The 24,207-nt window shown below is 39.0% G+C and overlaps 5 protein-coding genes across 8 annotated transcripts; 1 reads left to right on the top strand and 4 right to left on the bottom strand.

Annotated features, from left to right (window-relative positions):
* Positions 1–513: 513 nt before the first annotated feature.
* On the top strand, positions 514–7,494 carry SWN (SET domain-containing protein). 4 transcript variants are annotated; one of them, XM_016795055.2, is made up of 17 exons: positions 515–657; positions 1,025–1,126; positions 1,234–1,508; positions 1,673–1,843; positions 1,970–2,054; positions 2,168–2,311; positions 2,403–2,450; positions 2,551–2,610; positions 3,118–3,854; positions 4,229–4,382; positions 4,671–4,891; positions 5,566–5,697; positions 5,985–6,072; positions 6,167–6,214; positions 6,298–6,426; positions 6,753–6,830; positions 6,902–7,494. In XM_016795055.2, exons 1-17 carry the CDS (start codon positions 604–606, stop codon positions 7,091–7,093), a joined length of 2,718 nt encoding a protein of 905 aa, XP_016650541.1. In that variant the 5' UTR covers positions 515–603; the 3' UTR covers positions 7,094–7,494. The 4 variants fall into 4 exon arrangements, 3 of the variants coding, with proteins under 3 accessions (XP_016650541.1, XP_008235144.1, XP_008235145.1); XM_008236922.3 differs by having other exon boundaries at positions 2,539–2,610; XM_008236923.3 differs by having other exon boundaries at positions 579–657; positions 1,668–1,843; positions 2,539–2,610.
* A 315-nt stretch (positions 7,495–7,809) lies between these two features.
* LOC107882029 (uncharacterized) lies at positions 7,810–11,180 on the bottom strand. Its single transcript, XM_089054551.1, has 5 exons — positions 9,198–11,180; positions 8,915–9,080; positions 8,624–8,814; positions 8,275–8,433; positions 7,810–8,147 (listed from the first exon to the last, which is right to left on the bottom strand). Exons 1-5 carry the CDS (start codon positions 10,694–10,696, stop codon positions 7,865–7,867), a joined length of 2,298 nt encoding a protein of 765 aa, XP_088910677.1. The 5' UTR covers positions 10,697–11,180; the 3' UTR covers positions 7,810–7,864.
* A 325-nt stretch (positions 11,181–11,505) lies between these two features.
* LOC103344054 (uncharacterized) lies at positions 11,506–14,678 on the bottom strand. Its single transcript, XM_089054550.1, has 5 exons — positions 12,882–14,678; positions 12,625–12,799; positions 12,317–12,507; positions 11,979–12,137; positions 11,506–11,885 (listed from the first exon to the last, which is right to left on the bottom strand). Exons 1-5 carry the CDS (start codon positions 14,504–14,506, stop codon positions 11,618–11,620), a joined length of 2,418 nt encoding a protein of 805 aa, XP_088910676.1. The 5' UTR covers positions 14,507–14,678; the 3' UTR covers positions 11,506–11,617.
* A 2,311-nt stretch (positions 14,679–16,989) lies between these two features.
* On the bottom strand, positions 16,990–20,445 carry LOC103344055 (uncharacterized). Its single transcript, XM_089054547.1, has 5 exons — positions 18,486–20,445; positions 18,203–18,368; positions 17,911–18,101; positions 17,562–17,720; positions 16,990–17,434 (listed from the first exon to the last, which is right to left on the bottom strand). Exons 1-5 carry the CDS (start codon positions 19,970–19,972, stop codon positions 17,152–17,154), a joined length of 2,286 nt encoding a protein of 761 aa, XP_088910673.1. The 5' UTR covers positions 19,973–20,445; the 3' UTR covers positions 16,990–17,151.
* Positions 20,446–20,898: 453 nt separating this feature from the next.
* On the bottom strand, positions 20,899–24,051 carry LOC103334068 (uncharacterized). Its single transcript, XM_008236993.3, has 5 exons — positions 22,262–24,051; positions 22,005–22,179; positions 21,698–21,888; positions 21,367–21,525; positions 20,899–21,273 (listed from the first exon to the last, which is right to left on the bottom strand). Exons 1-5 carry the CDS (start codon positions 23,884–23,886, stop codon positions 21,006–21,008), a joined length of 2,418 nt encoding a protein of 805 aa, XP_008235215.3. The 5' UTR covers positions 23,887–24,051; the 3' UTR covers positions 20,899–21,005.
* Between the last annotated feature and the right edge of the window lie 156 nt (positions 24,052–24,207).

Raw genomic sequence — 24,207 nt, 5'->3', positions numbered from 1 at the left:
ACTTTCCAAATTTAGAGAGAGAGAATGAGTGCTTAAAGTCCTTTGTGGTTTGTATTCCTAGGTAAGAAAATGGAAGAGCAAACGGTCTAGAGTTATTTTTTCTCCGATCTGTAGGCCGGTCACTAATCCTCTGACATGTAGGCTAAAAATCGTCATAAAATAATATTTCCTCCGATATGCAGCCCACATCCTCCGACATGGAGGCCATGCAATCGAGTAAATCTTATGCTAATAGCTTCATTAATCCAAACTTTACAATATAAATAAGAACATTGTTGATGCTTCATAGATGTACAAGATTAATAAATGAATACATAAAATTATAATACGAGTGAATTGATAATTTTATTTGACGGTATCCCGATTATATAAAAAAAATCTCCCTATGATTGTAGAACTTTCACTAGGGTCAAAATTAGAAGACAAAGAACATTATATATAACCGACACATATATAATAACCGTCCTTCGACGTGAGGCGTGTAGCCACGTCACTAATCGTGGGCACGTAGGCCACGTCACCAATCCTTACACGTGTCACTCCCGAAAAGGTTTATTTCCTCCGTTTCTCACTCTTCCTTGGTTGAGCGCACAGACACGGCAGATGAGCAAAACAGGGATGGTGTCCAAAGCTACGGACTCTGCAACTAAACTCAGAGTCAGTATCTCAAAACTTGACCTCTCGATTCTTGAATTCGTTATTTCTTCTCGCGATTTTGGCTCGTGTTTGCTTTTTAAATAAAAATTTCGATGCTTTTCATCATAATTGGAATTGAGATGATCAAACAGGGATGAGAATTTATCTTTGGATTTTCAAATTGCAGTTTGGATATGAAAGAAATGAAATTTTTGAATTTAATTAGTTAGAAGTTAGAACTCATAGCTTGTTGTAGTCATGGAGAAATATTTATAGAGAAATACCTGTGGTTCTACTATTAATCTGCAGCCAAACAGGTAAACAAAATCTTATTATGTTTGATATGAAATTCACGAATGTATATGCACTCTGTGGTTTACGTGGGCAGAAATCACATGGAGAAGAGCCTAGTGATGGTGTTGGAAACTTGGAACATAAGATGCATCAGCTTAAGAAGCAAATTCAAGCAGAGAGAATGGTTTCAGTAAAAGTGAGTTTTCGCATATATATATATAATATGCACTATATAGGCGATAACGATGAACGATGGTAGGCAATGCGCAATTGACTCCTTCCTCGTGCTTATACTTTACCCAGGAAAAAGTTGAGAAGAACAGGGAGAAGCTAGGAGGTTACATTTCGCAAATTATATCAGCAACATCAAGAGCGACTTCTACACTCTCAGAGAAAAATGGGAGCTTTAAATTGTTTCCTTCAAGAATTGAACAGCCTCTCTGCAAGTTCAGTGGATTTGCTCACGGATATGGTGATAAAGACTATATTAACAATCAAGAGGTGGTATTCTCATCAAGTACCAAGCTTCCATCTGCTGAAAATTTACCACCTTATACAACTTGGATATTCTTGGACAGGTTTGATATTCGTTTCTTTAAATCCTTTATGAGATTATGAAAAGAACAGTAGTTTTTTATTTTATAAATTTTATATATCTTTAATCTGTGCAATCCTTTTGTTTTTAATGTGAAAATGTTGTTGTTGTGTTTCTCCTATCTCAAATTTGTCTTTCACAGCACAGAAATCAGAGAATGGCTGACGACCAATCAGTAGTTGGGAGGAGACGCATTTACTACGATAAAGATGGCACTGATGGCAGTGAAGCTCTTGTCTGCAGTGACACTGACGAAGAGATAGCAGAACCCGAAGAAGTGAAACATGAATTTACTGCAGGCGAAGATCGAATTATGTCGTAAGTTTTAAATGAGATATAGACATTTAGAGAATCACAATGACTGTGCTGCTTATTAACTTGTCACAGTCCTGCTTTTCTTAGGACCAAGTGAAGGGTCTTACTTTTTCTGTGTGAATTTGTTAGGATGGCCTTCCAGGAGCATGGGATAGGCGAGGAAGTAGTGAAAGTTGTGAGCCAGTTTATTGGAGCCACCACTTTGGAGATCCTGGTAGCTGGGATTAACATGTTTTCACATTGATTTTTGGGAGGATGGTCCATGTTCTCATTTCATTTGAAATCTAACTTTTGATGCCTAAAAGTTCTGGAATTCTACATTTGCAGGTTCGGTACAACACAATCAAGGACCGTGAGAAACATGAACCAAAAGGTTCTGGGGACTCTGGGTCAAATTGGTGCATTTCTCTTGATAAGAGTCTTAGTGCCGCCTTAGATTCTTTCGATAACCTTTTCTGTCGTCGTTGCTTGGTATGGGTTATCATCTTCCATAAATAGTTAAATAAAACAACTAGCGTTGTGTTTTCTGATATAACTCTTGACCGCTTTTTCTATCTAACAGCTATTTGATTGTCGTCTGCATGGATGTTCTCAACCTTTAATCTATCCTGTAAGTAGCCGTGTTGCTTATATGTCTCAGCTTACTCTGGATTTCATTTCATTTATTTATATATTTTATTAGAGGCTTTGTTTGACAGAGTGAAAAGCAGGTGCATTGGTCTGAACAGGATGAGGAGAGGACACCTTGCAGTGATCAATGTTACCTCAGGGTATGGCTTTTCCTTTCTCGATGTTTCTGAGGACATGGTCTTTCCACTCTTGATAATTTGTTTGTAAACTTCCTGCTTTACCGCATTCTAGTTCTCAATTTACTTTGACTAAGATCTAATTCTATGTGCTATGTTTAACATATTAGTTTTGACTTCCAGTGTTCTGTAACTATTATGAAAGCTTCATGTATGGCATTCTGTTAATCTAATGGTTCTTCATATCTTGGACCTGTACAAGTTAAACCCTTTAACTCTCTAGTTATTTAGCTCATTACTACACTTTTATGAGATATACTGCTATATGCCTGAAACCCACTAGTTTGAGGCTGACTACACCTACCACTTTATTCTTTTGGTTCTAATCTGAGGCTGGCTGCACAATTGTTTTCCTGGTAAAGTAAAGGGTCTATCTATCATGACTATTATGATTCATATGATCCATATTTTGTTTGGGTTTTGCCTCTGTCCATGGGATTTTGAAGTATGACTTCCATGTCCTTCTTGCAGTTAAGAGTAGTGGAAAACGTTCCAGATGATCCAGATATTGGTGCTCTGCATAGGATGAATACAATAATTTCAGAGAGAGAAAGTGCTCCAGCCTCATCCTTCAATGCTGAGAAACCAAGTTCTCATGGTAGTACAGACATCATAAACAATGAAAGATGCATTCCTGGAAAAGCTGTATCTGTCACTTCAGAAGCTATTTGTCGTTCAGATGTCATTGCAGGAGGTTTAGAGTTGGATGCACATATCATGAGGATGCACAATGAAAATTCAGGGAAGCGCAAGGTTTTAAAGCATAAAGATAAAGTGACAAATGACGTAACTATAGTACCTGATGATTTCCAGGGTTTCTCTAAGAAACAGAAGAGATTAGATGCTTTGGATTTAGTAACTGCAACTAGTGAACCTATCACGGTTCAGGATCACATTTCCGTTTCCAAAACTAGAGACGCAGATGTTGGTTTACCCAATGAAATTGAACTTCAAATGACCAAAAAAGGCCTTTTAAATGAATCTGCTGGGCATACTTCAAAGGAACTTGTTTGTTATGGTAGTGCTTCCTATGATGAATATAGAGACAACGACAGAGATGTAAAACAAGATGTAGCAGAAGTGCCTGAACTGAGGCAACCATCCAATTCTACACAAGCACAAGTTAAAGGGGTGTGCAGCAGCTCTGAGTGGAAGCCAGTGGAGAAAGAATTATATATGAAGGGATTAGAGATATTTGGGAGAAATAGGTAGACCTTTTTTACATCAATATGTGTTACATGGATCCTTCACTTCTACATGCCCTGCTCATTCTTAGTTTTCTAGGGTAAATTGAATGGTTACAGTTTTAGATTTTTGTAAGGCTGTGCAGCTTGTTCACTTAGTTTGGTGCCTGGATTTTGTAGGCTTAGGATGGCATTGTTGTGGGCTGCCTGTTGGTCCACTTTGTCATAAACGACCATTATAATTAATATAACTACTATTTTTCCTACCTAAAAAAAAAGTTGCATGGCTACCGTGCACCCCAGTTTACATTTGACATTGCTACTTTTGTTTGTTTTAGATGACATTCATTATATTTGATTCTTTTCTTTGTACTTAACTGGTAACTCATGTTTTGCAGTTGCCTCATAGCCAGGAACTTACTTTCTGGCTTGAAGACTTGCATGGAGGTGTCCAGTTACATGCATAATGCTGGAGCTTCAATGCCCAACAGATCTGTTGTTGGACCATTATCATTTATGGAAGACAATGGGAAAGCTAATATGGATCAGACAGTAAGCATCGAAGAACTTTTCCTTTCCTGTTTCTTTTATTGTTTATATATCTCTTTTATTTAGGTGATTGTTTTTAGTAAAACTAAAAAAAGGAAGGTGTTTTGGCAAGGCCTGGGAAACTAGTACTGATTTGTTTCCTGAGCTAGCTTGCATATCCTTCCCTTTAGGATCAAGAACAGTGGCTATGATACTCTTCCTATTTGGTTCTGCAGTTGCTAGTCAATCTTTCATCATTTGGCTCTGGAACATAGATTTATGATTCTGTTACCTTTGTTTTACTCATGTTAGGACCAAGAGCTGCCAACAAAGCCACGGTTACTTCGTAGAAGGGGAAGAGCTCGAAGGCTTAAATATTCTTGGAAGTCTGCTGGGCACCCATCAATGTGGAAGAGAATTGCTGATGGCAAAAACCAGTCTTGTAAACTTTATACACCATGTGGATGCCAGTCTATGTGTGGAAAGCATTGTCCTTGTCAGCATAGTGGAACCTGCTGTGAAAAATACTGTGGGTATGTTGGAATTGTCATTGAAATATTTAACTGATGATCTGAAGAAATGCATAAAACCAGTGATGGGATGTTTCTTATAAGTACAGAAAAATGATGATACTGATAATAATAATAATATGATAAGAAACACCCTTACATGCTGCGGGTAAGTTGGTTTTATTTTTTTATTATATAAAATGAACAATAAATAGGTGCTGGGCTTTGTGTGACTCTGTGTGTGGTCGAAATTTATCCCATAGGAAATGTGAATTACATGACATGTAGAAGGTGCCATCTTGCCTGTATATTTGATCTCTTAAAGCCTCATACAAGGTACTGGATTCATCTTTCCTTCATCAATGTTGGGGGAGAGATGAGTTAAATAGGTAAGGATTCCTACGCCCAGCCTTTTGGCTAAAAGAAGAGGAATTATATGCCTTAGTGAATTGCTTCAATCCTGAATCCCGCATCTATTAATTTCCTAAAGTTGAGCTTGGTTTCTTCAAGTGATTATTAAGTTTGGTTAAGTCCATTCTAACTAAAACAGCTTATAACCCACTTTTTAGATGACTCCACTATGTGAAGTACTCACTCGAAGTTTTTCCATCTGCAAAAGTTTCCACTAGTTGCATACTAATGAACCTATAATTGAATTGGAAAATGTTTATATGACCAACTAACTCGTGCATTTTCAGGTGCTCAAAGAGCTGCAAAAATAGGTTCAGGGGATGCCACTGTGCAAAGAGCCAATGCAGAAGTCGGCAGTGCCCATGCTTTGCTGCTGGGCGCGAATGTGACCCAGATGTCTGTCGCAATTGTTGGGTTAGGTAATGAGTTTTTGTATGTGTACTTCATTGACTTTGGACACTCTTTGCATGTTATTTACTGCAAAAAGAAAATGTTTGCAATTTTGTCGCACTAGGTAATGGGCTTCGTGATGGAGCTGATTGAGCTGTTTGAATCGTGCACATATTTTCAATTTGAGCTCCAATCTTGTGTTGGGTTCCCAGTTGACATCCTGTCTATTTAAGCATTTCAAAAGTTTCTTTTATTTAATTTTAGTGAGTTTGTTATACTTTTGGCTGTGGTTTTAAATATCAAATACTTTATGCAGTTGTGGGGACGGTTCATTAGGGGAGCCTCCGAGACAGGGAGATGGTCAATGTGGAAACATGAGGCTTCTTTTAAGGCAACAACAGAGGGTGAGCAATTCCTAGTGTTTAGTTAATAAATTGCTGCTGTGGTCTACATAATGCACCTTTTGATTTATGATTGCCTACCCGTCTTTTTCTTCAGATTCTCTTGGCTAAATCTGATGTTGCTGGTTGGGGAGCCTTTTTAAAGGTTGGAAGATAATGTTGTTTGTATTTGGCTTCCTACTAAACATTAGCTAATTTTTCTCACCAAATTGAATTATATGATTTCAGAACCCTGTAAACAAAAATGATTATCTTGGAGAGTATACTGGTGAACTCATCTCCCATCAGGAAGCAGATAAGCGTGGGAAGATTTATGATCGTGCAAACTCATCATTCCTTTTTGACTTGAATGATCAGGCAAGGGAAAATTCATGTTTAATATTATTCACTGCTTTCCTTCGCAAGGGTTGCATGGCTCATGGAGCCTTTCTCTAACTATCCCAAAAATTTAAGAAGGGAAGATAACGAAACAGATTTTCTAGTTGACCACACTTTCCTCCGAATGAACCTAGGTTCAGCCCCTCTGTTCATATGTTATTCCCCGCCAATTCTGCTTTTGTCTATTTTCATTTTTGCTTAGTGCTTTGCAGCTTTTTATTGCATTTTTCATATATGGCAAATGTGTAATACCTATAGCTTTACTCTGGCATGAGATCTCAAGGTAGTCACATGTTTAATTACAGTATGTCCTAGATGCTTACCGAAAAGGAGACAAGCTTAAATTTGCAAACCACTCATCGAACCCTAACTGCTATGCGAAGGTAATAAAGCTTCAGTGATTCCCCTGTTTGATTAGTTATTATTGGTTTTGCTAATATGGTGGCCTGCATAGGTTATGTTGGTTGCCGGAGATCATCGAGTAGGCATATTTGCCAAGGAGCATATTGATTCTGGTGAGGAGATCTTCTATGATTATCGTTACGGACCAGATCAAGCACCTCCATGGGCTCAAAAACCTGAGGGTTCTAAGAGGGATGATTCATCTGTCTCTCAAGGCAGAGCGAAGAAACACCAATCTCACTGAACGGAAAATTGGCATGGATTGGGATGCATACGAGTATCAACTATGGTGCATATCTCAACTCTGGAGATTTTATCCACAACAGGTGGGATGCGAATCGTCCTCAAGAAGAAAGCATCTAGGTAGGTATGCCAGCCAGCTCCCTTACAAGTGAAATTGGCTAGATGCTGATGTCAAAGCTTGCTTCTTGACTTTAGAAAAATTGAACAATAAGGTTGTATTGGCAATGAGGTTAATTTATAGAATTTATAGGCAATAATAAGCTAGAAATTCTTCTAGCAGTTAGATATTATAGGTTGGGTTCGACAATTCTGTAGTTAGAGACATGTCATGATGGTAATAATGGGAATTTGTACAACCTTTTTTATTGATATATAATAAAAAGGTCGGAATTGCTTTATTTATCTTGATACTATAACTTATTTCATGGAAGGCTTGCTAAATGCAAAGAATTGTTGGACACTAGTAATTTGAGATATATATATATATATATATTCATTAAGTGTGTGTCTATTTTACTTACAAAAGTTTTCAAGGAATGGACCTCTGTGAGTTGTAGGTCCATGAAAATCCTACTGCTGTAAAGTAATTTTGAGTTCATGACAGAAACCTCCCCAGATAAATGCTGCAAGTAAACTTGAGGTTCAACAAATTAAAACGAGGCGTACAGGATGTACAGGATGTTCCAGCTTTGCGCCCTCGAAGCATTTATTTTAAAATGAGGTTAAAATCATTGAAAGAATTTGACGAACAGAAAGCTGTTCACTGTGTCAGTTACTGCAAATGAAGATATAATAATTCATTCCAGACATCAGGAATGCCAGGAAGACACCAATGACTGCAATCTTGTACGCCCGAGCGTTGATTCCCGTATATAGATGGATGGCCATCTATTCTATATTCTGACAAGCTTGTTATGTTCAACAAAGTCACAGGCGTTTTCATCTGCTTTATCACCTCCTCTGCAATTATATCTTTTTCCTCTGGAATTCCTGAAAGTTGGATGAGGGGTTCATTGGCTTCCTCACAACTCCCGCCTGTATTCCATTGGCCTCCCCTGTTCAGTTGAATGAAGAATTACAACCAACAAACCACTCACTGAGCAAATGATATGCACGCACTAGTTGATCAACATTACACATGCAGTTAGCATAAGAACACATCCAGGAGGGAGGCAAATTAACCTGAAATGCGTCGGCGATGAACTTCGAAAGAAAACTTGGGTTTTGCGTGGATTGACGTGATTATCGACCCATGATGCCCAGGTCATCAAAGCTTTTCTGAGAGCTGTGGAAACATCAAGATGTGGATGAATTTGGCCGCTTTCCTGGAAGAAATTAATCCTGCAGTTATAAGCTCCAAATGTCAGGTCAGGATATATTCCGATTCAAGAAATTTGAATTCACTATTAGCTATATATATCACTTATATGTATGTATATTCTGTGATGGAACATGCTGTCGTGCTGTCATTCTAGGTCCTGAAAATTGAGCTCATTAATAGTAGTTCATTATAATAATAGAACCAACTGACCCAGCATTCGTCTTGTGATCGTTCCACCAATGTGCTGTGTTGAATACCAAAATATCAGCTCCTGTCCATTTAGAAGAAGTGCGATCCATGGAATCAATTTGCAAGGTTTTCACCTGCTTCTTCCCTGCTCGTGCCATACCTTGATAAACCAAGAAAGGGGACGTATGAAATTCAACTGTACACTTGTAGTCCTGTGAAACAAAAGAAAACACTTCAGAATAAGTTTAAATAGTACGACATAATTTACTGGATATGAAAGGACAATAGATAACAAGTACGAAGATTCATTACCATGAAGTTGTAATTATACTTGCCCTTCCCTTGGGTGATTCTGCGCCCTCTTTTAGCTCCCATTAGCATGCACACCATGGATTCCCATTGATTCCTATTGAGTGAATCTCCCACAAAAACTAGCCTTTTCCCTCTCATCAATTCCAGCATTTTTGTTGCATCGAACCTTTATGTATAGCATTAGCACGACAGAAGTATATCGTTAGATTGCAATCTAACTACGTACATTAATTGTGTTGAGACAAATTAAATACCAAGCTTAAAGAAGGAACTAATTAGGTACCTTGGAATGTCACAATCTTCTGGTTGCCACCTCCACTTCATGAAGTTTTCGTCTAATCTTCCATTACCTAGACAATTAAAACTCTTTTCTATGAAAGGACAAGAACCATTTGTGTACAACGGATAGCTCTTATCATAGACCCACCTCCCTCTTGTAAAATCACATCCTCCTTTTATTATTCTATTTTCTTCAACAAACCTGCTACTTGAAGTTTGAGTATTTTCAAATGAAGTTGCTCTGGTCTTCTTCTTCCTTCCCCTCCTCTTTCTACTTTTCCCTTCAATGTTTTTACTCAACGCAGCATTTTGCTCTTCGGCCTTGTTCAAAAATGGAGCATTTTGCTCTTCAGTCTTTATCTCAATCTTGTCAAATAAGATTGCAGGTGCACGTTGTGCTACTGCTGTGAAGTTACCATCTAACTCACCGATGCCTCTGTCTTCTTCATCATGATGTAAATCATCTTGTGCCACTTGGGATTCATTCTCCTTCTTCCGTAATCCAGAAACAAGCGAATTAATCTCAGAAAAGCCAGAAGCAGCATTTTGCTCTTCAGTCTTGTTCATCAATGGAGCATTTTGCTCTTCGGTCCTCATCTCAATCTTGTCAAATAAGATTGCAGGGGGTGCACTTTGTGCCACTGTTGTGAAGTTACCATCTAACTCACCGCCAACTCTGTCTTCTTCATCATGATGTAAACCATTCTGTGCCACTTGGGATTCGTTCTCCAACCTCTGTAATCTACTAGTAAGTGAAATTATCCCAGAAAGGTCAGAAGTAGCATTTTTCTCTTTAGTCTTGTTCATCAATGGTGCATTTTGCTCTTCAGTCTTGACCTCAGTCTTGTCAAATAAGATTGCAGGTGCACTCTGTGCAGTATCTGTGAAGTTACTATCTAACTCACCGCTGACTCTGTCTTCTTCTTCATGATGTAAACCATTTTGTGCCACTTGGGATTCGTTCTCCTTCCCCTGTAATCCACTAATAAGTGAATTAACCCCAGAAAAGCCAGAAGCAGCATTTTGCTCTTCAGTCATGTTCATCAATGGGGCATTTTGCTCTTCTGGCCTGATCTCAATCTTGTCAAGTAAGATTGCAGCAGGTGCACTTTGTGCCACTGCTGTGAAGTTAGCATTATCTAACTCATCGCCACCCCTGTCTTCTTCATCATGTTGTGCCACTTGGGATTGGTTCTCCTTCGTCTGTAACCCACTACTAATAATTGAATTAATCCCAGAAAAGCCAGAAGCATTTTCATCAGGTTGAATGGAGGGTGTAGCATTCAACTTCAAGATTGAATCTTCCGGACCATTTAGTACTGAAATATTTGGATTACAATTACTAGTCGAAGTCTGAACAGCTGTTTCTTGGGGGACTGAAGGAGTATTGGTTTTGTTGACCCAAATGATAATGGAAATGAGAAAAGTGATAGAGGAAGAGATGGTGAAGTAAATTACTAAGGATCTAGTGGGTTTAAAAGAGAAACTTCTCTGCCTCTTCATAACTCAGTTTCTCAGTTGTTAGACTAAAAGAGTGACATAGGATACTCTTCCTGAAAAAGAGTCAAATAGAGAGCTCGGTAATATTTAGTAGTATTTGATATATGTGTATATAAGTAGACAGTGCTGCTAATTTGCTAATTTGCTAATTAGCTAAAGCAGAGCATTGTTGTTGAATGTCGGTCCTTCATAAAAAAACCATCTTCCTCAACTGATGATGATGATGTTGAAGCCTGAACTAGTTGAGGTGGTGAAGAATGGTGAATGTTACTTGGGTCGGTCGGTTTAGATGTGGTAATAGCGGATGAGGTGCGTGTGTTGCTGCATGCATTCTAGTGTTGTGGCGCGCATGTGCATGAATTGGCTTCTTTTGCCTTTAATTTCACAAACTGTTGATATTCTATTTTGGACGGAAGACCACCCTGCATGCTTTGGTTTGGACCATTTGTTCCATGCAGATTGAATGGCAACCACATTTTAGTTAACCACAAACAAATTGGAATTCAATGGTATGCCATCACAATTATTAAGAAAAAACAAGAACAGATTCCATCCAAATGAATGACGTGTTTCCATAATAATCAGATTCTCCTTCCTTTGCAAACCCTTTGATCCCTCTTCTGATTTCACCTTGCACTAAAACATATGCATCATGGATGTGATGTGGTCCAATGCCTCATGGTGTAGTGAGCGAAAGGAGCATTATCCCTATTTTGTAGTCTACCTAGCTAGCCTTTTGTTTTGTTTTGTTTTGTTTTTAGGATACATTAGCTAGCGTTTAGAGAGAGAGAGAGACAGAGAGACAGAGAGAGTTTGGTGCCTGTAAACAAATTCCGTAAAACTTACTAATGAAAATAATAAAATGATGGAAAGAGTTTGATACACATAAATCGGTTGGGAAAAGAATTTGTGTGTCTTGGTTGGTCAGTTAGTGAGCAAATGATGATACAACAATTCATTCCAGATATCAGGAAGACCAGGAAGACACCAATGACTACAATCTAGAATGCCTGATGGATGAGCATCTATTCTATACTCTGACATGCTTGTTATGTTCAACAAAGTCACGCGAGTTTTCATCTGCTTTATAACCTCCACTGCAATTCTATCTTTCTCGTTTGCAATTCCTGAATCTCGGAGGAGGGGTTCAGTAGCTCCTATACAACTCCGGCGTGATTTCCATTCACCTCCACTGTTCAATATAATCAAAGATTAGTTACCCGAAAACAAAACAAACCTGAAATGCTGCATATGACAACACATTCTGGAGGCACATAATAACAACCTGAAATGTGTTGGCGATGAAGTTCGAAAGAAAACTTGGGTTTTGCGTGGATCGGTGTGGTTATCAACCCATGATGCCCAGGTCATCATACCTTTTCTGAGGGCTGTATAAACATCAAGATATGGATGAATTTGGTCCCCTTCCTGGTAGAAATTAACCCTGCACATTGATTTCAATCTCACAACAATAAGCACGGTATTATTGGTAGGCTGCTAGCTAGCTACTACTTCTTAATTACTATAGCCTAGCTAAGCTATAGGCTAGCTAAGCTATATGTTAATAAAGCTTATCCTTAGTGTAGTTCACTATAATACTCAATAATGATGGTTTTGACTGACCCAGCATTAGTTTTTTGATCGGTCCACCAATGTTCAGTGTCGAATATCACAATATCAGCTCCTCTCCAATGATATGATCTGTGATCAATGGAATCAATTCGCAGGGTTGGGACCTGCTTCTTCCCTACTCTTTTCATGCTTTTATCAACCAAGAAAACGGACGGGGAAAATTCAACTTTACACTTGTAATCCTGTGGAAAACAATGATCAACCACATCACAGATTATGAAGAGAAGACCCGAAATGTGAAACTACATCAATAGTGAACGAAGCGAAGAGAAGAACTATGAAGATTCATTATTTATTACCACAAAGCTGAAACTATACATCCCCTTCTCATGTTTGATTCTGGGCCTATTTGGATCTTTTATATCTCCCACTAACATGCACACCATGGATCCAAATTGATTCCTATTGATGGAATCGCCCACATAAAGTAGCCTTTTCCCTCTCAACAGTTCCAGCATTTTTGTTGCATTGAACCTATCATATAGATAAAATGTTATATATAGCACGCCAGAGATACAGTACTGTAATTAAAAATTTTGAACAAGGAAGTAAGTACCTTGGAATGTCACAATCTTGTGGTTGCCACCTCCAACTCATGTAGTCTTTGTCTGATCTCCCATTTCCTTGACAGTCAAAACCTTCAAATATGAAAGGACATGAACGATTTGTGTACAAGGGATAGCTCTTATCATACACCCACCTCCCTCTTGTACTAAAATCACATCCTCCTTTTATTATTATTTTCTTGTCTTCAGCCTGCACCATCTCGCTACTTGAAACTTGAGTCTTTTGATCAAATGAAGTCGTTCTGTTGTTCTTGGGGACTTCGCTACTTGAAACTTGAGTATTTGGATCAAATGAAGTTCCTCTGTTTTTCTTGTTCTTTCTTCTCCTCCTTCTACTTATGACTTCAATCCTTTTACTCGATGCATCATTTTGCCCTTCAGTCTTGTTCATCAGTGGTACTGGAGCCTTTTGTTCTTCAGTCTTAATTTCAATCTTGTCAAATGAGACCGCAGGTGCACTTTGTGCCACTTCTGCCACCTGGGACTCGTTCTCCTTCCTAACAAGTGAATTAATCCCAGAAAAGCCAGAAGCAGCATTTTGCTCTTCAGTCATGTTCATCAGTGGAGCATCTTGCACTTCTGTCTTGTTCGTTAATGGAGCAGTTTGCTCTTCAGTCTTGTTCATCAGTGGAGCATATTGCTCAACAACCGTATTCAACAATGGAGCATTTTCCTCTTCAGTCGTATTCCTCAATGGAACATTTTGCTCTTCAGTCTTGGTCATCAATTGAGCACTTTGCTCTTCAGTCTTGTTCATCAATGAAGCATTTTGCTCTTCAGTCATATTCATCGATGGAGCATTTTTCTCTTCAGTCTTGGTCATCGATTGAGCAGTTTGCTCTTCACTCTTGTTCATCAATGGAGCATTTTGCTCTTCGGTGCTGTGCTCAATCTTGTCAAATAAGATTGCAGGTGCACTTTGACGTGCCACCGCTGTGAAGTTTAACTCAACCCTGTCTTCTTCATCACGTTGTGCCAGTTGGGATTGGTTCTCCTTCTCCTGTAACCCACTAATAAGTGAATTAACCCCAGAAAAGCCAGAAGCAGCATTTTGCTCTTCAGTCTTGTTCAATGGAGTATTTTTGTCTTCAGTCTTGTTCCAAAGAGTATTTTGCTCTTCACTCTTCATCTCAATCTTGTCAAATAACATTGCAGGTGTACTTTGTGCCGCTGCTGTGAAGTTACCGTCCAACTCACCACCGCCTCTGTCTTCTTCATCATGTCGTGGCACTTGGGATTGGTTCTCCTTCGTCTGTAACCCACTATTAACAAGTGAATTCATCCCAGAAAAGCCAGAAGTATTTTCATCAGGCTTACTGGAGACCAATTCTTCCGGGCCATTTACTGTAACTGAAATGTTTGTATTGAAATTACCAGTCAAATTAGTGTGAACAGGCACAGCGCCTATGGGTGGTCTGAAACCCGAAACGAGTGAGGATGTGTTGAACTGTAGACAGCTGCCTATTTCTTGGGCCTGCACCACTGAATTAGAAGGAGTGGTTTTGTTGACCCAAATGATTATGAAAGTGAGAAAGATGATAGAGGAAGACAGGCTAAAATAGAATACCAAGGATCTAGTGGTAAATTTAAAGAAGAGACTCGGCTGCCTCTTCATAATTTGTGATCAGTTTCTCACTTGGACTGAGAGAGTCCAGAACAAGTAGCAAGGCTTGGCTTGGCTTGTACAGCAAACTTGCAGAAAAAGTGAGTAGGGAGTAAGTACTGACTAATTTGCTAAAGCAGAGCAGTTGTTTTGCTAATTGGGAATGTGTGTGGTGGGTTGTTCATAAAATAAAAACCATCTATTTGTCTTTCATTATTTTACATCATTGTTGGAAGCTCAAGGCTTAGTTGAGAATGGTGAATGTTACATGGGTTGGTTTAGATAGCGTTGTAGGAAGCGGATGAGGTGCGTGTGTTGCTGCGTGCATGACAATTTTGGCATGTGCATGAATTGGCTTCTTTTGCCCTTTCACTTAACGTCAGGGAATGAAAGGAAGACCATTCGTTCCAATTTCCATGCAGATTGAATAGTAACCACTTATTAATTAACCGCAAACAAAGAACTTGGAATTCAGGCATCATAATGACATTCAAATCCTCATTTTCTGGCGAGGAGGGGAAGGATGTTCGACAAAATGCTTCTCAGAAGGCAAAGCTAAGTGGTGTTCATCTTAGCTAGCTTGAACTGGTTATTAGAAATTACAAGTTTTGGTAATTAATTAATTAATATATAAGGTCCTTCTCTTCAAAATCAATGTTTTGAAGCCTCTTGATTTTGCCTCACAGGAAAATTCCTGGAGACATCAGACATGGCAAAATCATATCAAAATATCTGATAGAGTAGAATGGTTATGATCAAGAGGGCATGGCACTGGCAGGATAGCATCTATCAAACTTGCTCAGTTTGTGTTGGGAATAATATGAATCTTACTCAGCTCAGCTGTATGGATCGTACCCTTTTCTCTTTTGTTTGTCAGCATAGTGGAACCTGCTGTGAAAAATACTGTGGGTATTGTGGGAACCGAATTAAATCAGACCTTAGGTCAAATGATTCCTTCCATTAGGGGATTATTTGACCTAATTGGGAATTATTCAACCTAATTAGGAGTTACTCAATTTAATTGGGGATTACTCAATTAAATGGAACGTTACCTAATTAGGTTGAAAATTGATTTGATTCCTACCACAATTCCCAATTAAATGAGTAGTTACCTAATTAAATTAGGATTTGATTTGATACCTACGGGATTTGATTTACCCTAATTAATCAAATCAATTCCAAATAGGGGAGGAATAATTCCCTTCCATCTACGGAATTATTCCTCTGAAACCCTAGCCTCCAAGACCACTATAAAAGGATAGCCACACACAAGGGTTGAGGTACGTTTGAAATCTCTACTGAAACTCTGCAGAAAATTCCTCTCAAACCCTAGCCACCTCCTTTCTCTCTCTATTTACATAAGGCTCCGTCCGCCCGGTTTACACCTTAAACACATCTCCGTACCCTAGTTAGCTATTGTTTTCTATACGATTCAATTGAACTAATTTAAGCATCGAAGGGCCTTTGGCCAACCACCCTTCGGCAGCCAAGGGTGTGGCTCTCTCATTTGTTCCATTTTGCAGGGAGAAAGACGAGGTGAAGAAGGAAGATGAATCTTTGCAACCGAATATTCTCGTGAGGAAATTTGTACAAACAGGTATGTTGGAATTGTCCTCGAAATATTTGACTGATGATCTGAAGAAATGCATAAAACTAGTTATGGGATGTTTCTTATAAGTAAAGAAAAATGATGATACTAATAATAATAATAATAATAATATGATAAGAAACACCCTTACATGCTGCGGGTAAGTTGGTTTTATTTTTTTATTATATAAAATGAACAATAAATAGGTGCTGGGCTTTGTGTGACTCTGTGTGTGGTCGAAATTTATCCCATAGGAAATGTGAATTCCATGACATGTAGAAGGTGCCATCTTGCCTGTATATTTGATCTCTTAAAGCCTCATACAAGGTACTGGATTCATCTTTCCTTCATCAATGTTGGGGGAGAGATGAGTTAAATAGGTAAGGATTCCTACGCTCAGCCCTTTGGCTAAAAGAAGAGGAATTATATGCCTTAGTGAATTGCTTCAATCCTGAATCCCGCATCTATTAATTTCCTAAAGTTGAGCTTGGTTCCTTCAAGTGATTATTAAGTTTGGTCAAGTCCATTCTAACTAAAACAGCTTATAACCCACTTTTTAGATGACTCCACTATGTGAAGTACTCACTCGAAGTTTTTCCATCTGCAAAAGTTTCCACTAGTTGCATACTAATGAACCTATAATTGAATTGGAAAATGTTTATATGACCAACTAACTCGTGCATTTTCAGGTGCTCAAAGAGCTGCAAAAATAGGTTCAGGGGATGCCACTGTGCAAAGAGCCAATGCAGAAGTCGGCAGTGCCCATGCTTTGCTGCTGGGTGCGAATATATATATATATTCATTAAGTGTATGTCTATTTTACTTACAAAAGTTTTCAAGGAATGGACCTCTGTGAGTTGTAGGTCCATGAAAATCCTACAGATGTAAAGTAATTTTGAGTTCATGGCAGAAAGCTCCCCAGATAAATGCTGCAAGTAAACTTGAGGTTCAACAAATTAAAACGAGGCATACAGGATGTTCCAGCTCTGCGCCCTCAAAATATTTATTTTAAAATGAGGTGAAAATCATTGAAAGAATTTGACGAACAGAAAGCTGTTCACTGTGTCAGTTACTGCAAATGAAGATATAATAATTCATTCCAGACATCAGGAATGCCAGGAAGACACCAATGACTGCAATCTTGTACGCCCGAGCGTTGATTCCCGTATATAGATGGATGGCCATCTATTCTATATTCTGACAAGCTTGTTATGTTCAACAAAGTCACAGGCGTTTTCATCTGCTTTATCACCTCCTCTGCAATTATATCTTTTTCCTCTGGAATTCCTGAAAGTTGGATGAGGGGTTCATTGGCTTCCTCACAACTCCCGCCTGTATTCCATTGGCCTCCCCTGTTCAGTTGAATGAAGAATTACAACCAACAAACCACTCACTGAGCAAATGATATGCACGCACTAGTTGATCAACATTACACATGCAGTTAGCATAAGAACACATCCAGGAGGGAGGCAAATTAACCTGAAATGCGTCGGCGATGAACTTCGAAAGAAAACTTGGGTTTTGCGTGGATTGACGTGATTATCGACCCATGATGCCCAGGTCATCAAAGCTTTTCTGAGAGCTGTGGAAACATCAAGATGTGGATGAATTTGGCCGCCTTCCTGGAAGAAATTAATCCTGCAGTTATAAGCTCCAAATGTCAGGTCAGGATATATTCCGATTCAAGAAATTTGAATTCACTATTAGCTATATATATCACTTATATGTATGTATATTCTGTGATGGAACATGCTGTCGTGCTGTCATTCTAGGTCCTGAAAATTGAGCTCATTAATAGTAGTTCATTATAATAATGAAACCAACTGACCCAGCATTCGTCTTGTGATCGTTCCACCAATGTGCTGTGTTGAATACCAAAATATCAGCTCCTGTCCATTTAGAAGAAGCGCGATCCATGGAATCAATTTGCAAGGTTTTCACCTGCTTCTTCCCTGCTCGTGCCATACCTTGATAAACCAAGAAAGGGGACGTATAAAATTCAACTGTACACTTGTAGTCCTGTGAAACAAAAAGAAAACACTTCAGAATAAGTTTAAATAGTACGACATAATTTACTGGATATGAAAGGACAATAGATAACAAGTACGAAGATTCATTACCACAAAGTTGTAATTATACTTGGCCTTTCCTTGGGTGATTCTGCGCCCTTTTTTAGCTCCCATTAGCATGCACACCATGGATTCCCATTGATTCCTATTGAGTGAATCTCCCACAAAAACTAGCCTTTTCCCTCTCATCAATTCCAGCATTTTTGTTGCATCGAACCTTTAGATATAGCATTAGCACGCCGAAAGTATATTGTTAGATTGCAATCTAACTACTTACGTTAATTGTGTTGAGACAAATTAAATACCAAGCTTAAAGAAGGAACTAATTAGGTACCTTGGAATGTCACAATCTTCTGGTTGCCACCTCCACTTCATGAAGTTTTCGTCTAATCTTCCATTACCTAGACAATTAAAACTCTTTTCTATGAAAGGACAAGAACCATTTGTGTACAACGGATAGCTCTTATCATAGACCCACCTCCCTCTTGTAAAATCACATCCTCCTTTTATTATTCTCTTTTCTTCAACAAACCTGCTACTTGAAGTTTGAGTATTTTCAAATGAAGTTGCTCTGGTCTTCTTCTTCCTTCCCCTCCTCTTTCTACTTTTCCCTTCAATGTTTTTACTCAACGCAGCATTTTGCTCTTCGGCCTTGTTCAAAAATGGAGCATTTTGCTCTTCAGTCTTTATCTCAATCTTGTCAAATAAGATTGCAGGTGCACGTTGTGCTACTGCTGTGAAGTTACCATCTAACTCACCGATGCCTCTGTCTTCTTCATCATGATGTAAATCATCTTGTGCCACTTGGGATTCATTCTCCTTCCTCTGTAATCCAGAAACAAGCGAATTAATCTCAGAAAAGCCAGAAGCAGCATTTTGCTCTTCAGTCTTGTTCATCAATGGAGCATTTTGCTCTTCGGTCCTCATCTCAATCTTGTCAAATAAGATTGCAGGGGGTGCACTTTGTGCCACTGTTGTGAAGTTACCATCTAACTCACCGCCAACTCTGTCTTCTTCATCATGATGTAAACCATTCTGTGCCACTTGGGATTCGTTCTCCAACCTCTGTAATCTACTAGTAAGTGAATTTATCCCAGAAAGGTCAGAAGTAGCATTTTTCTCTTTAGTCTTGTTCATCAATGGTGCATTTTGCTCTTCAGTCTTGACCTCAGTCTTGTCAAATAAGATTGCAGGTGCACTCTGTGCAGTATCTGTGAAGTTACTATCTAACTCACCGCTGACTCTGTCTTCTTCTTCATGATGTAAACCATTTTGTGCCACTTGGGATTCGTTCTCCTTCCCCTGTAATCCACTAATAAGTGAATTAACCCCAGAAAAGCCAGAAGCAGCATTTTGCTCTTCAGTCATGTTCATCAATGGGGCATTTTGCTCTTCTGGCCTGATCTCAATCTTGTCAAATAAGATTGCAGCCGGTGTACTTTGTGCCACTGCTGTGAAGTTAGCATTATCTAACTCATCGCCACCTCTGTCTTCTTCATCATGTTGTGCCACTTGGGATTGGTTCTCCTTCGTCTGTAACCCACTACTAATAATTGAATTAATCCCAGAAATTTCCTCAGGTTGAATGGAGGGTGTAGCATTCAACTTCAAGATTGAATCTTCCGGACCATTTAGTACTGAAATATTTGGATTACAATTACTGGTCGAAGTCTGAACAGCTGTTTCTTGGGGGACTGAAGGAGTATTGGTTTTGTTGACCCAAATGAAAATGGAAATGAGAAAGATGATAGAGGAAGAGATGGTGAAGTAAATTACTAAGGATCTAGTGGGTTTAAAAGAGAAACTTCTCTGCCTCTTCATAACTCAGTTTCTCAGTTGTTAGACTAACAGAGTGACAAAGGATGCTCTTCCTGAAAAAGAGTCAAATAGAGAGCTCGGTAATATTTAGTAGTATTTGATATATGTGTATATAAGTAGGCAGTGCTGCTAATTTGCTAATTAGCTAAAGCAGAGAATTGTTGTTGAAGGTCGGTCCTTCATAAAAAAACCATCTTCCTCAACTGATGATGATGATGTTGAAGCCTGAACTAGTTGAGGTGGTGAAGAATGGTGAATGTTACTTGGGTCGGTTGGTTTAGATGTGGTAATAGCGGATGAGGTGCGTGTGTTGCTGCGTGCATTCTAGTGTTGTGGCGCGCATGTGCATGAATTGGCTTCTTTTGCCTTTAATTTCACAAACTGCTGATATTCTATTTTGGATGGAAGACGTCCCTCCCTGCATGCTTTGGTTTGGACCATTTGTTCCATGAAGATTGAATGGCAACCACTTATTAAAAAAAAACAACTTGGAATTCAATGGTATTCCATCACAATTATTAAAAAAAAAACAATAACAGATTCCATCCAAATGACATGTGCGTCCATAATAATCAGTCTCCTCCTTTTGCAAACCGTTTGTTCCCTCTTCTGATTTCACCTTGCTGTGGTAGTAGTAGTAAATTAGATGAGTAGTTGGTTTCTTCAATTGCAAGTGATACTGTACCCTCAAAATATTCGATGGGAATGGTTGTGATGAAGAGAGCATGTCAGGAGAGTACAATTCTTTTTGCACTAAAACATATGCATCATGAATGTGATGTGGTCCAATGTCTCGTGGTGTAGTGGGCGAAAGGAGCATTATCCCTATTTTGTAGTCTACCCAGCTAACCTTTTGTTTTGTTTTGTTTTTTGGATACATTAGCTAGCGCTGAGAGAGAGAGAGAGAGAGAGAGAGAGAGAGAGTTTGGTGCCTGTAAACAAATTCCGTAGAACTTACTAATGAAAATAATAAAATGATTGAAAGAGTTTGATACACATAAACCGGTTGCGAAAAGAATTTGTGTGTCTTGGTTGGTCAGTTAGTGAGCAAATGATGATACAACAATTCATTCCAGATATCAGGAAGACCAGGAAGACACCAATGACTACAATCTAGAATGCCTGATGGATGAGCATCTATTCTATACTCTGACATGCTTGTTATGTTCAACAAAGTCACGCGAGTTTTCATCTGCTTTATAACCTCCACTGCAATTCTATCTTTCTCGTTTGCAATTCCTGAATCTCGGAGGAGGGGTTCAGTAGCTCCTATACAACTCCGGCGTGATTTCCATGCACCTCCACTGTTCAATATAATCAAAGATTAGTTACCCGAAAACAAAACAAACCTGAAATGCTGCATATGACAACACATTCTGGAGGCACATAATAACAACCTGAAATGTGTTGGCGATGAAGTTCGAAAGAAAACTTGGGTTTTGCGTGGATCGGTGTGTTTATCAACCCATGATGCCCAGGTCATCATACCTTTTCTGAGGGCTGTATAAACATCAAGATATGGATGAATTTGGTCCCCTTCCTGGTAGAAATTAACCCTGCACATTGATTTCAATCTCACAACAATGAGCACGGTATTATTGGTAGGCTGCTAGCTAGCTACTACTTATTAATTACTATAGCCTAGCTAAGCTATATGTCCTGAAAATTAATAAAGCTTATCCTTAGTGTAGTTCACTATAATACTCAATAATGATGGTTTTCACTGACCCAGCATTAGTTTTTTGATCGGTCCACCAATGTTCAGTGTCGAATATCACAATATCAGCTCCTCTCCAATGATATGAAATGCGATCAATGGAATCTATTCGCAAGGTTGGGACCTGCTTCTTCCGTACTCTTTTCATGCTTTTATCAACCAAGAAAACAGATGGGGAAAATTCAACTTTACACTTGTAATCCTGTTGAAAACAATGATCAACTACATCACAAATTATATGAGAAGACCCAAAATATGAAACGACAGCAATAGCGAACAAAGCGAAGAGAAGAACTATGAAGATTCATTATTTATTACCACAAAGCTGAAACTATACATCCCCTTCTCATGTTTGATTCTGGGCCTATTTGGATCTTTTATATCTCCCACTAACATGCACACCATGGATTCAAATTGATTCCTATTGATGGAATCGCCCACATAAAGTAGCCTTTTCCCTCTCAACAGTTCCAGCATTTTTGTTGCATTGAACCTATCATATAGATAAAATGTTATATATAGCACGCCAGAGATACAGTACTGTAATTAAAAAATTTGAACAAGGAAGTAAGTACCTTGGAATGTCACAATCTTGTGGTTGCCACCTCCAACTCATGTAGTCTTTGTCTGATCTCCCATTTCCTTGACAGTCAAAACCTTCAAATATGAAAGGACATGAACGATTTGTGTACAAGGGATAGCTCTTATCATACACCCACCTCCCTCTTGTACTAAAATCACATCCTCCTTTTATTATTATTTTCTTGTCTTCAGCCTGCACCATCTCGCTTCTTGAAACTTGAGTCTTTTGATCAAATGAAGTCGTTCTGTTGTTCTTGGGGACTTCGCTACTTGAAACTTGAGTATTTGGATCAAATGAAGTTCCTCTGTTTTTCTTGTTCTTTCTTCTCCTCCTTCTACTTATGACTTCAATCCTTTTACTCGATGCATCATTTTGCCCTTCAGTCTTGTTCATCAGTGGTACTGGAGCCTTTTGTTCTTCAGTCTTAATTTCAATCTTGTCAAATGAGACCGCAGGTGCACTTTGTGCCACTTCTGCCACCTGGGACTCGTTCTCCTTCCTAACAAGTGAATTAATCCCAGAAAAGCCAGAAGCAGCATTTTGCTCTTCAGTCATGTTCATCAGTGGAGCATCTTGCACTTCTGTCTTGTTCGTTAATGGAGCAGTTTGCTCTTCAGTCTTGTTCATCAGTGGAGCATATTGCTCAACAACCGTATTCAACAATGGAGCATTTTCCTCTTCAGTCGTATTCCTCAATGGAACATTTTGCTCTTCAGTCTTGGTCATCAATTGAGCACTTTGCTCTTCAGTCTTGTTCATCAATGAAGCATTTTGCTCTTCAGTCATATTCATCGATGGAGCATTTTTCTCTTCAGTCTTGGTCATCGATTGAGCAGTTTGCTCTTCACTCTTGTTCATCAATGGAGCATTTTGCTCTTCGGTGCTGAGCTCAATCTTGTCAAATAAGATTGCAGGTGCACTTTCCGGTGCCACCGCTGTGAAGTTTAACTCAACCCTGTCTTCTTCATCACGTTGTGCCAGTTGGGATTGGTTCTCCTTCTCCTGTAACCCACTAACAAGTGAATTAACCCCAGAAAAGCCAGAAGCAGCATTTTGCTCTTCAGTCTTGTTCAATGGAGTATTTTTGTCTTCAGTCTTGTTCCAAAGAGTATTTTGCTCTTCACTCTTCATCTCAATCTTGTCAAATAACATTGCAGGTGTACTTTGTGCCGCTGCTGTGAAGTTACCGTCCAACTCACCACCGCCTCTGTCTTCTTCATCATGTCGTGGCACTTGGGATTGGTTCTCCTTCGTCTGTAACCCACTACTAACAAGTGAATTCATCCCAGAAAAGCCAGAAGTATTTTCATCAGGCTTACTGGAGACCAATTCTTCCGGGCCATTTACTGTAACTGAAATGTTTGTATTGAAATTACCAGTCAAATTAGTGTGAACAGGCACAGCGCCTATGGGTGGTCTGAAACCCGAAACGAGTGAGGATGTGTTGAACTGTAGACAGCTGCCTATTTCTTGGGCCTGCACCACTGAATTAGGAGGAGTGGTTTTGTTGACCCAAATGATTATGAAAGTGAGAAAGATGATAGAGGAAGACAGGCTAAAATAGAATACCAAGGATCTAGTGGTAAATTTAAAGAAGAGACTCGGCTGCCTCTTCATAATTTGTGATCAGTTTCTCACTTGGACTGAGAGAGTCCAGAACAAGTAGCAAGGCTTGGCTTGGCTTGTACAGCAAACTTGCAGAAAAAGTGAGTAGGGAGTAAGTACTGACTAATTTGCTAAAGCAGAGCAGTTGTTTTGCTAATTGGGAATGTGTGTGGTGGGTTGTTCATAAAATAAAAACCATCTATTTGTCTTTCATTATTTTACATCATTGTTGGAAGCTCAAGGCTTAGTTGAGAATGGTGAATGTTACATGGGTTGGTTTAGATAGCGTTGTAGGAAGCGGATGAGGTGCGTGTGTTGCTGCGTGCATGACAA

Source organism: Prunus mume, linkage group LG6, assembly GCF_029339155.1.
Source record: "Prunus mume cultivar Tortuosa linkage group LG6, ASM2933915v1, whole genome shotgun sequence".
NCBI classification, from domain to species: domain Eukaryota; kingdom Viridiplantae; phylum Streptophyta; class Magnoliopsida; order Rosales; family Rosaceae; genus Prunus; species Prunus mume.
The sequence above is the reverse complement of the archived record's forward strand: the minus strand, read 5'-3'. Positions and strand labels throughout refer to the sequence as shown.

Bases quoted from the DNA above. Each gene is read 5' to 3' on its own strand.
- SWN (XM_008236922.3), top strand. From the start codon at position 604: ATGAGCAAAACAGGGATGGTGTCCAAAGCTACGGACTCTGCAACTAAA. The intron at 4,892-5,565 runs GTATGTTGGAAT...GTGCATTTTCAG, and splicing joins TGCTGTGAAAAATACTGTGG to GTGCTCAAAGAGCTGCAAAA. The intron at 6,215-6,297 runs GTTGGAAGATAA...ATATGATTTCAG, and splicing joins GTTGGGGAGCCTTTTTAAAG to AACCCTGTAAACAAAAATGA.
- LOC107882029 (XM_089054551.1), bottom strand. From the start codon at position 10,696: ATGAAGAGGCAGAGAAGTTTCTCTTTTAAACCCACTAGATCCTTAGTA. The intron at 9,081-9,197 runs GTACCTAATTAG...CTATACATAAAG, and splicing joins GAAGATTGTGACATTCCAAG to GTTCGATGCAACAAAAATGC. The intron at 8,434-8,623 runs GTCAGTTGGTTC...TTATAACTGCAG, and splicing joins GATCACAAGACGAATGCTGG to GATTAATTTCTTCCAGGAAA.
- LOC103344054 (XM_089054550.1), bottom strand. From the start codon at position 14,506: ATGAAGAGGCAGCCGAGTCTCTTCTTTAAATTTACCACTAGATCCTTG. The intron at 12,800-12,881 runs GTACTTACTTCC...TCTATATGATAG, and splicing joins CAAGATTGTGACATTCCAAG to GTTCAATGCAACAAAAATGC. The intron at 11,886-11,978 runs GTTGTTATTATG...TATATTGAACAG, and splicing joins TCATCGCCAACACATTTCAG to TGGAGGTGAATGGAAATCAC.
- LOC103344055 (XM_089054547.1), bottom strand. From the start codon at position 19,972: ATGAAGAGGCAGAGAAGTTTCTCTTTTAAACCCACTAGATCCTTAGTA. The intron at 18,102-18,202 runs GTAATGAATCTT...TTTGTTTCACAG, and splicing joins AGTATAATTACAACTTTGTG to GACTACAAGTGTACAGTTGA. The intron at 17,435-17,561 runs GTTAATTTGCCT...TCAACTGAACAG, and splicing joins TCATCGCCGACGCATTTCAG to GGGAGGCCAATGGAATACAG.
- LOC103334068 (XM_008236993.3), bottom strand. From the start codon at position 23,886: ATGAAGAGGCAGCCGAGTCTCTTCTTTAAATTTACCACTAGATCCTTG. The intron at 21,889-22,004 runs GTAATAAATAAT...TGTTTTCAACAG, and splicing joins TGTATAGTTTCAGCTTTGTG to GATTACAAGTGTAAAGTTGA. The intron at 21,526-21,697 runs GTCAGTGAAAAC...ATCAATGTGCAG, and splicing joins GATCAAAAAACTAATGCTGG to GGTTAATTTCTACCAGGAAG.